The following is a 13,789-nucleotide window of genomic DNA, read 5'->3' as shown; positions in this document are numbered from 1 at the left end:
GAAACTTTTAGCGGAGCGCACTGTTGATTTGATGTAACAGAGAACCAAAGTGCTATCTGTAACGACAAATGTGTTCATTTGTAGCTAGTTGCTTTAAAACTAAATCACAATAGTCACTAAATCAATAAATAAATAAATATGGATAAATGGACATAGTTTAAGGGATGATTGGAACAAATGTACTTTACAGTAGTTATGTGAAACCCAGGCTGACAGATCGCGTAGCCTAGCGGGTGCAATGGCGACAGATGGCCGCCTATCTGGACACCTGAGCAAACCAGCCGCTGTGACTCATTCCACCACGTCACCATAAGAGGTCCTCCAATCTGTTTGGCGAATCTTGTGCTTCAAGGTTTGGGTGCCATGGTGACATCAGGCTCAATCTGAACGCTTCCACAGTTACAGTATATGACACTGACTTGGCTACATGATGTGGAGCATGTGGTGGGCTTGTCCAAGGCGATGACAAATAGTGCTAGCGTCTGTTTTTTATTCTAGTTGTCACACTGTGAACGCAAACTTTTTTTCCTCTGAGAATCCTACCTTTCATTTCAAGGAGGATTCACCTAATACGCTCAATAATGAGCCAACAAGCTATATATCAGCTAGAACTAGACTGTGTTTGGAATCACTCCCGATCCACTATATTGTTCTCTACTGTATATAATGTGCAGTCTGGGCCCAAACACCATCAGAAGCACAGACCTAAAGTACATTTACAACTTACATGAAATGGAAATATTTTTTTTTCCAACCGTCTTTTGTATTCATTTCATAGTGTGTGTCTTGGCTGTGCACTTTACTTATGGCTTAATTTTGTTTGTCCAATCAGATTTTGGCTTCTATGTGTTGCCATGTTAATGTAATCTATCAAACGCCTCCAGAATCCCAAGTGCTGGCATCAAACGCACTGGAGCCTGTCCCAGCTGACTTTGGGCGAGAGGCAGAGTATGATCTAGACTGGTAGTCGGCCAATAGCAGCAATACCTAATATCTTACAATTAAATATTCTTACCACTCCGATCGAAAAGTAGTTGTTGACGATGTTGTAGGGTACCGGGTCGCCCTTCTCCTCCTTGTCATTGGGCACTATGTCGATGTTCCAGCGGTCCAGCACCACTTCGATACTATGCTCAATGTCGCGCAGGAACTTAAGCAGGCTGCCCCCCTCGTATCCTGACAACAAAAAACATTAGTAGGATTTAATATACATTTTTGGGGGGTGGGAGGTGAGAGGGTGCAGGCGGTGAGGGTAAAGCGCGCCGCTCATATTTGTGGAATGTGTTACAACCAACCCTGATATTTGGGTGGAATTTTCTCAGCGTGACATTCAAGTTGTTGTTGTTGGAGAATTTTCCCATTGGGATGTAATAAAATGTTTTTGTTTGATTTCAAACTAAATTATTTTGATATTAAAATCTTGGTTGTTTAGTTCAAAACAATTGTGGTGGCATTATAAACATAATAAAAAAAAATCCACTGTCTAATACTCCAGGGCCTCTTAATAAATTACTTACTGTTAGTAAGTGCCATTTACTGTACGTAATTCTATTAAAGTGGGATTTTGAAATTTACAGGTGGTACTTTGGTACATATAGCTAAAAACATCAAGCAGGTGGTGATATTTTCTGTCTGGGTGACTCACACTTGAGCTTTGCCTCAACAGTGTAACTTGTCACATAAAATGATAAATCAACTAAATGAATGTGTTGCCACAAGTTCGGCTTTTGCTATTTATACATTTGTCTATTTTTTTTCCCCCAGGAACTTAACCAAAACTATTTGGCCCCATCCTCGAGTAAGAATTTATGATCCAGGCTTTAAACGGCTTTCCACTTAACTCCTCAATAGCCATTTCTTTTTCTTAGTGAGGTTACATAATGCACAATATTATATTTATGGCCGTGTAATTCCATCATTGGGATGGATTTTACATTTGCCGTGTATAATTTTGTAAACTGGTAGGTTTACTGGTAGGACTCACGAATCCTGCTAAATAGTCTGACTTTGCCAATGTAGTATAGAATGTAGGAGTCTCACCTCCCCCCCAGCGCAGGCAGCGTGCCAGGTCGTTGCCTGTCCCCAGCGGCAGGATGGCCACCGGGGGGTGCCGGGCGAAGTTGGCCTTGTCTGCAGAGACATATTTCTATTGTCACATTTGCTCACCGGTGACTGAGCAGACAAGATGAAAGGACATTTTTGTTTTTTTTTAAAAAGGTTTGGAGGATTTCAAAGGCATTCATGACGACCTCACCAGTTTTCTATTTAAAAACATATATATATATATATATATATATATATATATATATATATATATATATATATATATATATATATATATATACGGTGACGCAAGAAAAACATGACAAAAAATTAAGATGGAAGCTAACTCTGACAATGGAGAACATGACATTGGCATGAATACATTTTGCACAAGGCGGGATCACCTGAATTAAGTTATACAAGTACCTATACAGTCCAGGATCCAACCAACGGTGCCGTCCCCACCGCATGCAAGTACTCGGAAATCGGGGACGTCGTGAAAAAAGTTGAGCCTGAAAGGACAAATGTAACAACGTGTGATGCGTAAGCGTCACTGGCGTCAAACACTGCTTTGATGAATTCTCAATAGCTCAATTCTGAGCATTGATGCTAGCACAACACTAGTGCTACATAGGTGATCCGATGTGACTCTGGTAGTGACTAGGGGTGGGCATATAGAATATTTACAGCCCCTAACAGATATATTCAAAGACAATTTCAGATCAAAGGAGGAATATGAGACGAAAGTTCAGAATTCCAGCTTTTATTTAAAACTTGCTGTGTTAAACAAGTCAGGACAGAGCAACACTTTGTTTGAAGCCACCCACTTATTAAGTGAGCAAAATTATTGGAAAGTGTGACAAATGGGTGCTTCTAGTTGCTCACATGTTACCTTTTAGATCAGGGTATACAGGTTTACCCCTAGGGTATCTAATACATACACAGTACAGTACATATACATACAACTATGGTATATGTAAACTTATGAGCACAACTGTACTTTGTTCTGCTTCAAGATATTAGTAACTGACTGTGGAGTTTTGTATTTTTGACCAAAGCATGAATGGGGTCTAATGATCTAATAATAATGCTTACAAATTTTATCAGTCCATATTAAGATCAAGCAATGACGTGGATGAGTTTCCTGTAACGGTACAACTCATTCAGCAAAATTCCTTTTTTGTCTTGTCTGATCTTCTGAAGAATGCAGTCATTTTGCATGGAGATATACGGACTGTCCACATAGACATATTGTCGCATGCAGAGTGTACCTGTACCGAACGCCCCTTCCTTAGCAATGACAGATGCTAAGGAAGTTTACGATCGCCATGATCATGAACCTCTTACTAGAATCTAAAAATGGAGCTCATTGTTGCTTTGATGCACTGAATTCATAATATGTAATGACTTGGAAGTGTTCCAATGGAATTAACAGAAATTAACAGGAAAAAAAGGGAATGAATGAGGAATTTACTAATTTGAAAGTTTGCCCTTCAGGGTGTTTAAGTATGGTTGACAAAAATCGAATTAAGCCATACCATTTAATCCATACAATTAGCAGTGGTACATTGAGTCCCTCAATTTGCAAGTTTTTCCCCAAAATCTAATTAAATTAAATTAATAGGAATAAATAGGAATGAATGAGGAATTTATTATTTTGAAAATTAGCCCTATCGATTTAAGTATGGTTGGCCAAAATCAAATTTAGCTATACAATTTAATTCATGCAATTAGCAGTGGTACCTTGAGGCCCCCAATTTGCAATTTTTTCCAGATTATGAGCCGTTGCTTGGTTTATTTTTAGCTTTGTGTTGTGAAAATATAGCAATTAAACTCCTATCAATTATTTTTTTTACGCATGGGTGCCTGCTTATGACAAAACAAAATGTTTACTTTAATGTTTCAATATGATACCCTCAATTCCTAGTTACTTCCCACAACTTCATATAATTTCCATGGAAAGTATGTAATTTGGAATAGTTCTAATATTCCCCAGCTTGCTTCCCATTGAAATTTCCTGGAATTTTTCTGGAAATTTACTGGAGATTTTCCAGGAATTAGATGAGGAGAGAAGGTCCACACGCATGTGCTCACTCCAATTTGCCCATTTTCTCCTGAGCACATGTGACCTTCAAAGGGACCTTTCATGTGAGTTGCGACAAAGGTATCGATGGAGGCTTTCATCTCTGGCAGCTGCACATGGCCAAAGACGCCTTTCACTCGAGCAAGCCACCTGGCGCTCAGCGGACCTTTAATGCTCACATTTAGTCCATATGTATACAGAATTCTTATTACACACGTTAAAAATTAACATCTTTCATATACAGTGGTGACAGTCAGCAATACTGTTAAGCATATTTCTGGCTAGTCCTTTCATATTTTATTTACTGAAGAAGAAAAAGAAAGAAAAAAAATATATTTGCCTTATCATCCCTTAACTTTATGAATTCATTATTCATTAACTATTTTTAGCAGGTAGAAAATGAAAATAAATCAGTTGCTTTTTATTTGCAAAGATAAAGGAAAGGAAGGTAAGGAGAACATAATGTAAATACGTCTGTCAAATCTTCTTATTTTCAGTCAATGTGTTTCTGTAATCTTTTTTTTTCCAAGTGAAATACTTCCCCAATGTATTTATTTTTAAATCTAAGTTTTTAAAGGGTAAAAGTTGTTTTCATGTGTAAAAAATGAATGAAAAATTAATTAGTACTACCGGTACTATAATTTTCTCAGATAGTGTGTAAATATTGATTTGAAAAAGGTAAAAATAGAGAAAAAGTGTCAAGTGATATTTGATCTAAATATATATCAATTTGGTTTTCTAATTGGTACCTATATAAAAAGAAAACGCCTCTCTCATTTTAGTTATATAGTACAACATTTTGTAAATGTAGTATCCAGTATGAAGAAGTGGAGGAATTGGGTGTCAAACAAATTTTTGCCATGCACCGCATCATAGTTATTGTTTACCTCGGTCAGCCGTTATAACTGTGAAATTATGTGAACCCCCATAAATGAATAATCAACTCATTAACTCATTTGTTACATATGTAGACACAACAAATTGATGGGTAACTAGTTCTGATAAAAAATAAAGAAGCAGGTAAAAAAAATCTTTGTTCCGCTATTTTTTATTTGTTTTTGTGAGGGGGATTGCTCACACAAAAAATATCTCAACATTATTAAAAGTGAAGACAATTTGGAATTTTGATATTTTAGCAAGAAACATGAAGTCAACACACATGATTTGTTTTCGCGGGCCACAGGAAATGATGTGGCGGCCTGAATCTGGCCCCCTGGCCTTGAGTTTGTCAACTGTGAATTAGAGTTTAACACAAGAAAACATTTAACATATTCACATGCTTCTATCTCTGTCAAATCTCATCAGTGTACTTTTTTGTCCTTATGTTGGACATTATGATATGTTCCCTTGGATCCAGAGAAAATTCTGTAAAAATTCAATGTGACATTGTTGGGAATCTGTGCAATAGTGCAGGGGTTGAGGATTGAATTTGTGTACACATGAGTCACTTCCATTGTCTGTCACCGAAACGTTCATTAATCCATTTACCATAATCCCAATTGTCCGTTCTGCACTGGGATTTTTATGAGCGACAGTCTAAAACAAGCGTGTGTTAGTGGGCTAAAACCAATCTCCCTCTCACATCGCTGCCAGCTGAGCCTGTTGCTATGGCGCCATGGCGACAGTTAACCCTGTAGGCAACCTAGATCCATTAGATTGTCGACTTAACATTGTGGCTGGTGAGTATCACTTAATTCCAATTCGAGATCTAAAATTAATTGTTTATGTAAATTGTTCAAGGAGGTGGAGGATGTTGATGATTGATGTAATTAAATCAACTTAATGGGGGGCATTTACCTGAGTGCTGGGCCACCTTGGTCCAAACTATGCACCTGCCGTGGGTTTAGAAGGTACCGGAACTTCCTGAGAACCCTGAAGGGAGGAGAAGCAAGTTTAAATAGCCGAAAATAAAAATATAAATCCTGTAAAATCCTCTCTTATTTTACCTACTTTTAAATATTCATTTTAAATGGGTAAAATAAAAAAAAGTGCAAGTGCAAGTGATTTGGGTTTTTTTTTTGCAAATACAAATTTTGAATTTAATACCTGCAACAAGTTCCAAAAAAAGAAATGGGCAAGAAAAAACTGTAATAGTTGAAAAAAACCTCCCAAAACACATGTGGAACATTACACAGGTGAACAGGTTGATTGGAAACAGGTGAGTGTCGTGATTGGGTAAAAAGGTGGATCCTTAAAAGGCTGGGTTGTTCACAAGAAAGGTTGCGGCGAGGTTCACTTTGTGAACAACTGCGTCAACAAATAGTCCAACAGTTCTCAATGAACAATTGCAGGGAATTTAGGGATTTCATCATTTACGGTCCATGTTATTATCAAATGATTCAGAGAATCTGGACAAATCTCTGCACATAAACAGCAAGGCCGGAAACCAACATTGAATGCTTGAGAACTTTGATCCCTCAGGCGGCACTGCATCAAAACTGGCATCTGTAAAGGATATTGCCAAGTGAGAACACAGTTCGTCCCTACATCGACAAAAACTCTACCATGCAAAGCGAATGCCATATACTGTAGGCATTAACAACACCCAGAAATGGTGCCGGCTTCCCTATGCCCAAGCTCATCTGAGATGGACTGACACAATGTAAAAAGTGTTCTGTGATCTTGTGACTCCACATTTCAAATTGGTTTTAGAAATCATGAACGTTGTGTCCTCCGGGCCAAAGAGGAAAAGGACCAAAAGGATTGTTACCAGCAGTGTGATGTATGTGGGTTGTATTAGTGCCCATGGCATTAGGCAATAATGATGCTAGCATTATCATTCATGCTGAAAGGTAATTACAGTTTTTGGAGCAACATACACTGCCATCCAAGCTATGTCTTTTTCATGGACGCCCTAGCTTATTTCAGCAAGAGAATACCAAACCACGTTCTGCACATGTTACAACAGTGTGGCTTCGTAGTAAAAGACTAGACTGGCTTGCCTGCAGTCCAGACCTGTCCCCGATTAAAAATGGGTGGCGCATTATGAAGGGCAAAATACAAACAACGTAGACCCCAGAATGTTGAGCAACTGACGTTGTACAGCAAGCAGGATGGGAAAGTATGTGATCTTGCTGACAGGGTGGACATTTTTTACTAATGTTCACATTTTATGAAACAGTTGGTGGACCGTCAGCTAGCAATGTGATTCAGCTAGCAAGCTGACCGTGTACCGTTTAACAAATACCTTTCAAATTTCTCAAAGGCTTTTATAGCAATTGATATGTCGCTATGACAAAGTAGACATGTTAAGCTTGACAGAATTCAATCTAAATATTGGTTCAGAATATATCCAAGAAAGACAAAATGCTGGTAGTAATGTTGTTGAAAACATCAGAGGGTTTTTTAAAGTGGCAGTAAATAATGACAGGGTGGACAGCACAATGATCATTATGATCATAAAGCTGCAATATAGATGATCAGAATGACTGGGTTTATCAAATAACTTGTGGACAATACAACCATGTTACAAAAATGTGTCATTTACATTAACTAATTTCACACACTGCAGTGAGCAAAAAGCAATAATCAAAATCACATACATCCAATGGGGAAAAAAAAGTATAAAATTAAGGAAACAGACTTTTTTTCACATTTTTGGCCACTTATAATAAGACCTTACAGTTTCATTATTCAGGTACAGAGTATTTTCATAACTGAGTGATGCTAATCAAAAGCACAGGTTTCATTGGCCCTTCTGCCTTGCTTTGACATTCGCGAAAGATGACAAATAACGAGTCTATTTTGACGGAAGGAAGGAGTAGAAAGTTGATATCATTGATTTCAAATGTGGGGAGCAAAATCAAAAAAGTCAGTGGAAAAATACTAAAAAGTGAAAAACATCACATTTGATTAATTTTCAACAACTCAGAACAACATAATTATATATATATATATATATTATTGCTGCTGGAAATGCAAATTTCCCAGAGGGAATCATCCCAAAGGGATCAATAATTTCAAGTCTAAGTCTAATAATAATAATAATAATTATTATTATTATTATTATTATTAGTACTAATAATAATAATAATTAATAATAATATTAATAATGCATCTGATTTATATAGCTCTTCATTTCTTCACTTTGTAATGGCCAGGCATCCCAATTCTTTTTCCCATACATTGATCTTTGCCCTCTCAAACTGTCAATATACTAATGAGTTCTGTCATGTCAGCATGCCCGTTTCCTGTGACCTTCGTAGACTTACACAACTGACCGATCTGACAACTGAGCTTGGTGTGCTGAATGACACACGTATGTTCTGTAATGCATGTCCTGTATGTGCTACCAAACAAAACATGCTGATGATGCAACACAGTTACATACAGAAACCAATTACGTAAACTATGGCTAGTAAGCGTCCCTCTTCGTAACGTCAATACGCTTTTCTAAAGCATTTGAAATGAAGGACGACAAGCAACATTGAAAATGGAAGTGCAGATGTTATAGATGACCACAATGTGTCTCAATAAACATCTTTCATTCATTCTCACTATTTGATGATACAGTATATGTTAAAATGCAATTAAAAAATCTTACCGTTCCCCCTGTCTTCCGCCACTTTTGGGATTGACCAGCACCAGCAGAGGGTGAGTGCCTGGGAAGGGCGAGATCTGTAGACAGGAAGTTGAAGCAACAACGTCAGTTCTTTAGTCGACAGAGCAAGTTTTGATTTTGGTTTTCGTTGGAAACCCGGCCGAAACAGCAAATTACCTGCAGTGCTTGTCCCTCTCCGGGGGAGAATTTAAACATTTGGTTGATGTCGTCCGGGCTGGTGCAGGGAGGTGATTCGCCCTCTCCGCGTTTCACCATCGACTGGCGGTCCTGCAGACAAGACCGGTGAAAAATGATGGAATCATGTGAAGCTTTAGACCTTAAAAGAAAAAAAAAAAAACAGTCATCCATCTTCTATATCGCTTATCCTCATTAGGGCCACAAGTGTGCTCTCCCAGCTGACTTTAGGCAAGGCAGCTTTGTTTATATAGCATATGTTATACACTCAAGGCAACTCGATGTGCTTGGAACACTTGCAAATAAAAAAACAGCTAAAGAAATTCAAAAGGAAAGTTGAGATAAATTACCAAAATGACTAAAAGAGCGAAGATTGACAACAGTTAAACGCCTGAACAAAACATTTAAAGACATTTAAAAGTAATTTAAAGATATAAAAAGGAGATTTCTAAAATCACTAAAAGACCGTACAGTACAGTGAAATTGATTTAAAAATGCTTAAAAGGCAAGGGGGGAAAAGTTTAGATCTAATCTCGATTGAAAGGCATTTATACTCTGGTCTGATTTCACATCTGTTGGCAGTTTATTCCATTTGCATGCAGCATAACAGCTAAATGCCGCTTCACCATGTTTGCTTTGAACTCTGAGCTCCATCCGAGTTTTTAGACCTCAGAGCCTATTGCGTTTATATTCAATACAGTGGAACCTCGAGTTTTTACATACAATTCGAGTTACATACAACATTTTAGTAGAAGAATTATGTCTATTTGCGTAGTATTATCAACATACGAACAATCTTGGCATGGATGAGCGGATGGATCTACAAAGAATGTTGCGATTTTTCTTGCGCTGCGTAACCATAATTGGTAACGTGCATAACGCATTCCTGTGATCTGAAAACTAGTGATATCCCTCTGCTGCTTAAAGGCGGAAGCTGTTGCATATGTAGGTGGTAGTTTCACCTCTGCATTCTTGCTCATCCAATCACAAATCAACGTTGCGTTTGTGACGTCCGGAAATCATTTCATTTTTGTAAAAAAATATAGATATATTTAATGTGTGTGTGTTATTCATTAAAATGTAGAATCTTTTTAATTACAAGAATGAACGGTTAATGTCGGTGTAATCACGTCAAATAGCCCCCCGCAAATTGTCGACAGACAGAAGTTCCATTCATCCAATCACGGATGCCAGAAGCAGCCAGGTTGAATGAATGCAGAAGCATGTCCCGTGTTGACACATTGAACTTTTCCCAAAGAAAAATGTAAATAAAACGCTAAACAGTCAGAATGGCTTGTAATAAAAGGGAAGCCGCTAAAGGGAGTGTTAGTGGAAGCGCTTGTCACACATGAGCAGAGAGATTTGTTCTCTAACCAGGCTATATGTGTTGTTGTTTTGATTTTTATTAGACATATGAGAAAGCACTTGCTGGTGATAGTGTGAGCGAGACAATCCCAGAAATATTAAAAAAAAAAAAAAAAAAAAAAAGGAATTTGTAGCGAATGATCAACAACGAACATTGGGACATTCCACTTTATGATTTTTTTTTTTTTTTTTTTTACAGAAAAAGGCAAGTTTCCCAAAATTGGTTAATCAAAGTCAACAAATGAATTAGAAAAGAAACAAACTCTGATAAGTTAATGAGCAATAAATAGTTATAATGTTTTATTTCTTTATAATAGTGTGTTTTCACTTACTTCTATACTGCATTTTATTTGCTTTTTAACCACACACTGGTTAAAATAAATACCTTAATTTTGGGGCCAGAACAAATTAATTGCATTTCCATTCATTTCAATAGGAAATATGACCTCAATTTATGAACGTTTCAAGTTACAAACGTGATCGCGGAAGCAATTGCGTTCGTACTGTAACTGGAGGTTCCACTGCATTCACGTTTATATGCAATAATGCAAGAAGAGGCTGTCTACAGCCTGGACTGGTCACCAGCTAATTGCAGGGCACATGAGACAACAAGCATTCACACTCACATTCAAATCTACAAACGTTTTATAATTAGAAAGCGAAATGAGGCATCAATCATTTGACACCTCGTAAGTCACAACTTCTGTCTTTGATTGGTGTTTTTTCACAGGTGCTGTGGTTTTCTGAATATCAAATTAGAGGCACAAGATGCAGCCAGAGATGGCTGATTTTTTCACAGATTATATTTATCGTTCCCTAATGTCACGGCATAATGACTGTTTTAACAAACATGACAAAAACGTGTTTGTTTATTGGGGAATACAGTATTGCTCTCTTTTTTCTCTCCATTTGAAGTGAACACAGAGCTAAACTCAGTTTCCTTATAGACTCTCACCTTATGTTAAAGCCTCTTGTAAGGCCTCTTAGGAGGTCGTAGGCCCAAAACAGAATCAATTTCAAAGTTTGAAATGGAGGCAGGTGCTTGCTGAACTCTACTTCAGACACGACCAGTTAAGAAGAGCGACAGTGTGACACTCCGATTGGCAAGTGCACCTGCTGTTTACACATGAAAGTGACTTTCTTTTTCAAAAGCAAACGAGAGAGGTGTTGTCGATGGGGGACATCAGAGAGAACACCTATGGGTTATCCTTTCAAATGAAAATAAAGTAAAAATATTCAAGTAGTTTTATTAATTCTCTGTACTTTAAAGTGGAAGTCAACCCAAATATATATTTTTCAAGAATATGTTCTATGCAGGCCCATTAGCTGAAACACAGCATTCTGATTAATAGTGTTTGTGGGATATGAGTTAAGCAACAAAATCCACCCGTTTTTGGCCATCTCAGGGGGGGGGGTCGTTTTGTCACTTCTGTCGACTGAAAATGACATCACCATACACGCAGGGCTTAGATAACGACCAATCACGGCTTATCTTCAGAAAACAGGTGAGCCGTGATTGGTCACTACCTGAGCAACTCTGATGTCATTTTCAGTCAAGAGAAGTGACAAAATGGCCGCCCCGAGAGATGGCTAAAAACAGGCGGATTAAGTCCTATTCCACAAACACAATATTTATCGAAATGCCTTGTTTCAACTAGTGGGCCTGCATAGAGCATACTCTTGAAAAAAAATATGATTGGTTTGACTTCCACTTTAAGCATCTAATATGTTGCCCATTTACTTTTATTCTCTACACTTGAAATGTCCCTGAACATAAAGTACTGTATTCTCTGTATTCTGTAATACAATACAATACAACACAATACAATTTTATTTATATAGCGCATTTCCTAAATGGTACAATAAGTGTAGTATGTGACTCACCAGGACAACAGGACAAATGTAGGAGGGCAGCAAAGTATGGTCCTTCAAGGGTCCTCCGTCACACTCTGGCTTCACATGGGATGCACATTTGTTGTGCAACTGTGGAGGACAGCAAGTCGCACAAACAAATGTGATAGTATAGTCCATCCATTCACCCACTTTCTAGAGTGCTTGCCTTCATTTGGGTTGCATGTTCATGTTCACGCTTATGCACAATTTAGGCGGTTTTAATTAACTTAACATGCACATTTTGGAGGGGGCTGCAGTAACTGGGAAAATGCAAGCTTAGAGACAACATACATATTACACTAGATGCACGAATACAAAAACAGTACAACACAATTAAAAAAAAACCAATATGATTTACATATTGCACAACAATCTTGACAAAAAGACTGACTGATCAGTCAGTTCTGTAGCATCTCTGTGATGTAAAAGCAAGTCAGCGAGGTCATCTAGTGGATATAAGTAGTATTGCAGCTAAACATAGTACAAAAAGTAAAGAAATGTGTGTTTTATGCATTATTTCTTTGTTGTAACGATGCCACTTTGCAATAAATCGTATACCATTTGAAAGCCTGTTTATTTCCCTTTAAAACGCTGCCAAGTTTGTAAGGAATGTGCCTTTGTAGAATCAGCAGAAGTGCTGAGCAGTAGTAGCAGTCCTCTCGAGAGGGGTTTGGCTCTCCTCCACTCTAGAGTTCCCAATGGTGAGAGGCACAATGCAGGTGTGGGCATACTTAATGCCCCCCGGCTTGGTGTCTGGAAGTTGGGGTTCACCCCAGTGGACGAGAATGTAACCTCCCTCCACCTTCAGGTGGGGGGACGGTCCTAACTGTTGTTTGTGTCTACTGTATGCCCCAAACAGCAGCCCAGAGTACCCACACTTTTTGGAGTCCTTGGAGAGGTGCCGGAAAGCGCTCCCACTGGGGGAGTCCATCGTTCCACTCCGCGACTTCAATGATAGGCAATGGTAGTGGGCCCTGGATCGGCTTGATTGGAAGGAACGGCCTTCCGAGTTAGTGTGGTCATCACGAATTGTACATAAAGAACACCTTGTTCAAGCATAAGGGTGTCCATCTGTGCACTTGGCACCAGGACACCATTTTGGACCAACCTTTTTTTTTGACCTAGCAGTTTTAGGAGTGGACTTGCGGCCGCATGTCTTAGACAGTCAGGTGAAGAGAGTGGCGGAGCTGTCAACTGATCAGCACCTTATGGCATGTTGGCTCTGATGATGGTATGAGCTGTCAGGGCCCTAAAGTATTGTGGGGGGTCTGCTGGGAAAGCGTGGTAGAATTCCCACGTTCCTGGGGAGGCAGGGGACATTGAATCCCAGTGGGTTCGGCGCCTTCATTCTTAAAGGCGGCCGATCGGAGCTGTGATCTTAAGGTGGTCGATGCCTGTCATGCTGACAAACCCCAAACCACCACCAGCGGTGAGGGATACCTTCAAGCTGAAGAAGCAGTCCTATTAAGCCTTTTGCCCTGTGGGACTCTGAAGGCAGACTTTCGCATGGCTTCAATGAAATTCTGGTCCACCATTCGCCATCTCAGAATGAGGACATTTTGAATTCTCAATTCCACTGACATGCCTACTGTACAGTGAAACCTCACAAATCAAAACTTCAGCATTTGTAAATTCACAGATCATAGATACGTGGCAGGATTTGTTTAAGG

At 38.7% G+C, this 13,789-nt stretch overlaps 1 protein-coding gene across 6 annotated transcripts in view; it reads right to left on the bottom strand.

Moving 5' to 3' along the window:
* The window catches only part of dgkg (diacylglycerol kinase, gamma), a 104,474-nt gene that overhangs the window by 55,881 nt on the left and 34,804 nt on the right, over positions 1-13,789 (bottom strand). For all 6 annotated transcript variants that reach the window (XM_086051695.1, XM_086051696.1, XM_086051699.1 and 3 more), the window contains 7 exons: positions 12,111-12,209; positions 8,844-8,954; positions 8,670-8,743; positions 5,924-5,998; positions 2,470-2,555; positions 2,041-2,130; positions 1,016-1,176 (listed from right to left, as the gene is read on the bottom strand). In XM_086051695.1, the coding sequence (XP_085907821.1) occupies positions 1,016-1,176; positions 2,041-2,130; positions 2,470-2,555; positions 5,924-5,998; positions 8,670-8,743; positions 8,844-8,954; positions 12,111-12,209 (696 nt within the window). The remainder of the gene's footprint in view (positions 1-1,015; positions 1,177-2,040; positions 2,131-2,469; positions 2,556-5,923; positions 5,999-8,669; positions 8,744-8,843; positions 8,955-12,110; positions 12,210-13,789) is intronic.

Source organism: Filicampus tigris, chromosome 14, assembly GCF_054856515.1.
Source record: "Filicampus tigris isolate MCC_2025a chromosome 14, RoL_Ftig_1.0, whole genome shotgun sequence".
NCBI lineage: Eukaryota > Metazoa > Chordata > Actinopteri > Syngnathiformes > Syngnathidae > Filicampus > Filicampus tigris.
Note: the sequence above shows the minus strand (reverse complement) of the source record. Positions and strands in the feature narration are given on the sequence as shown.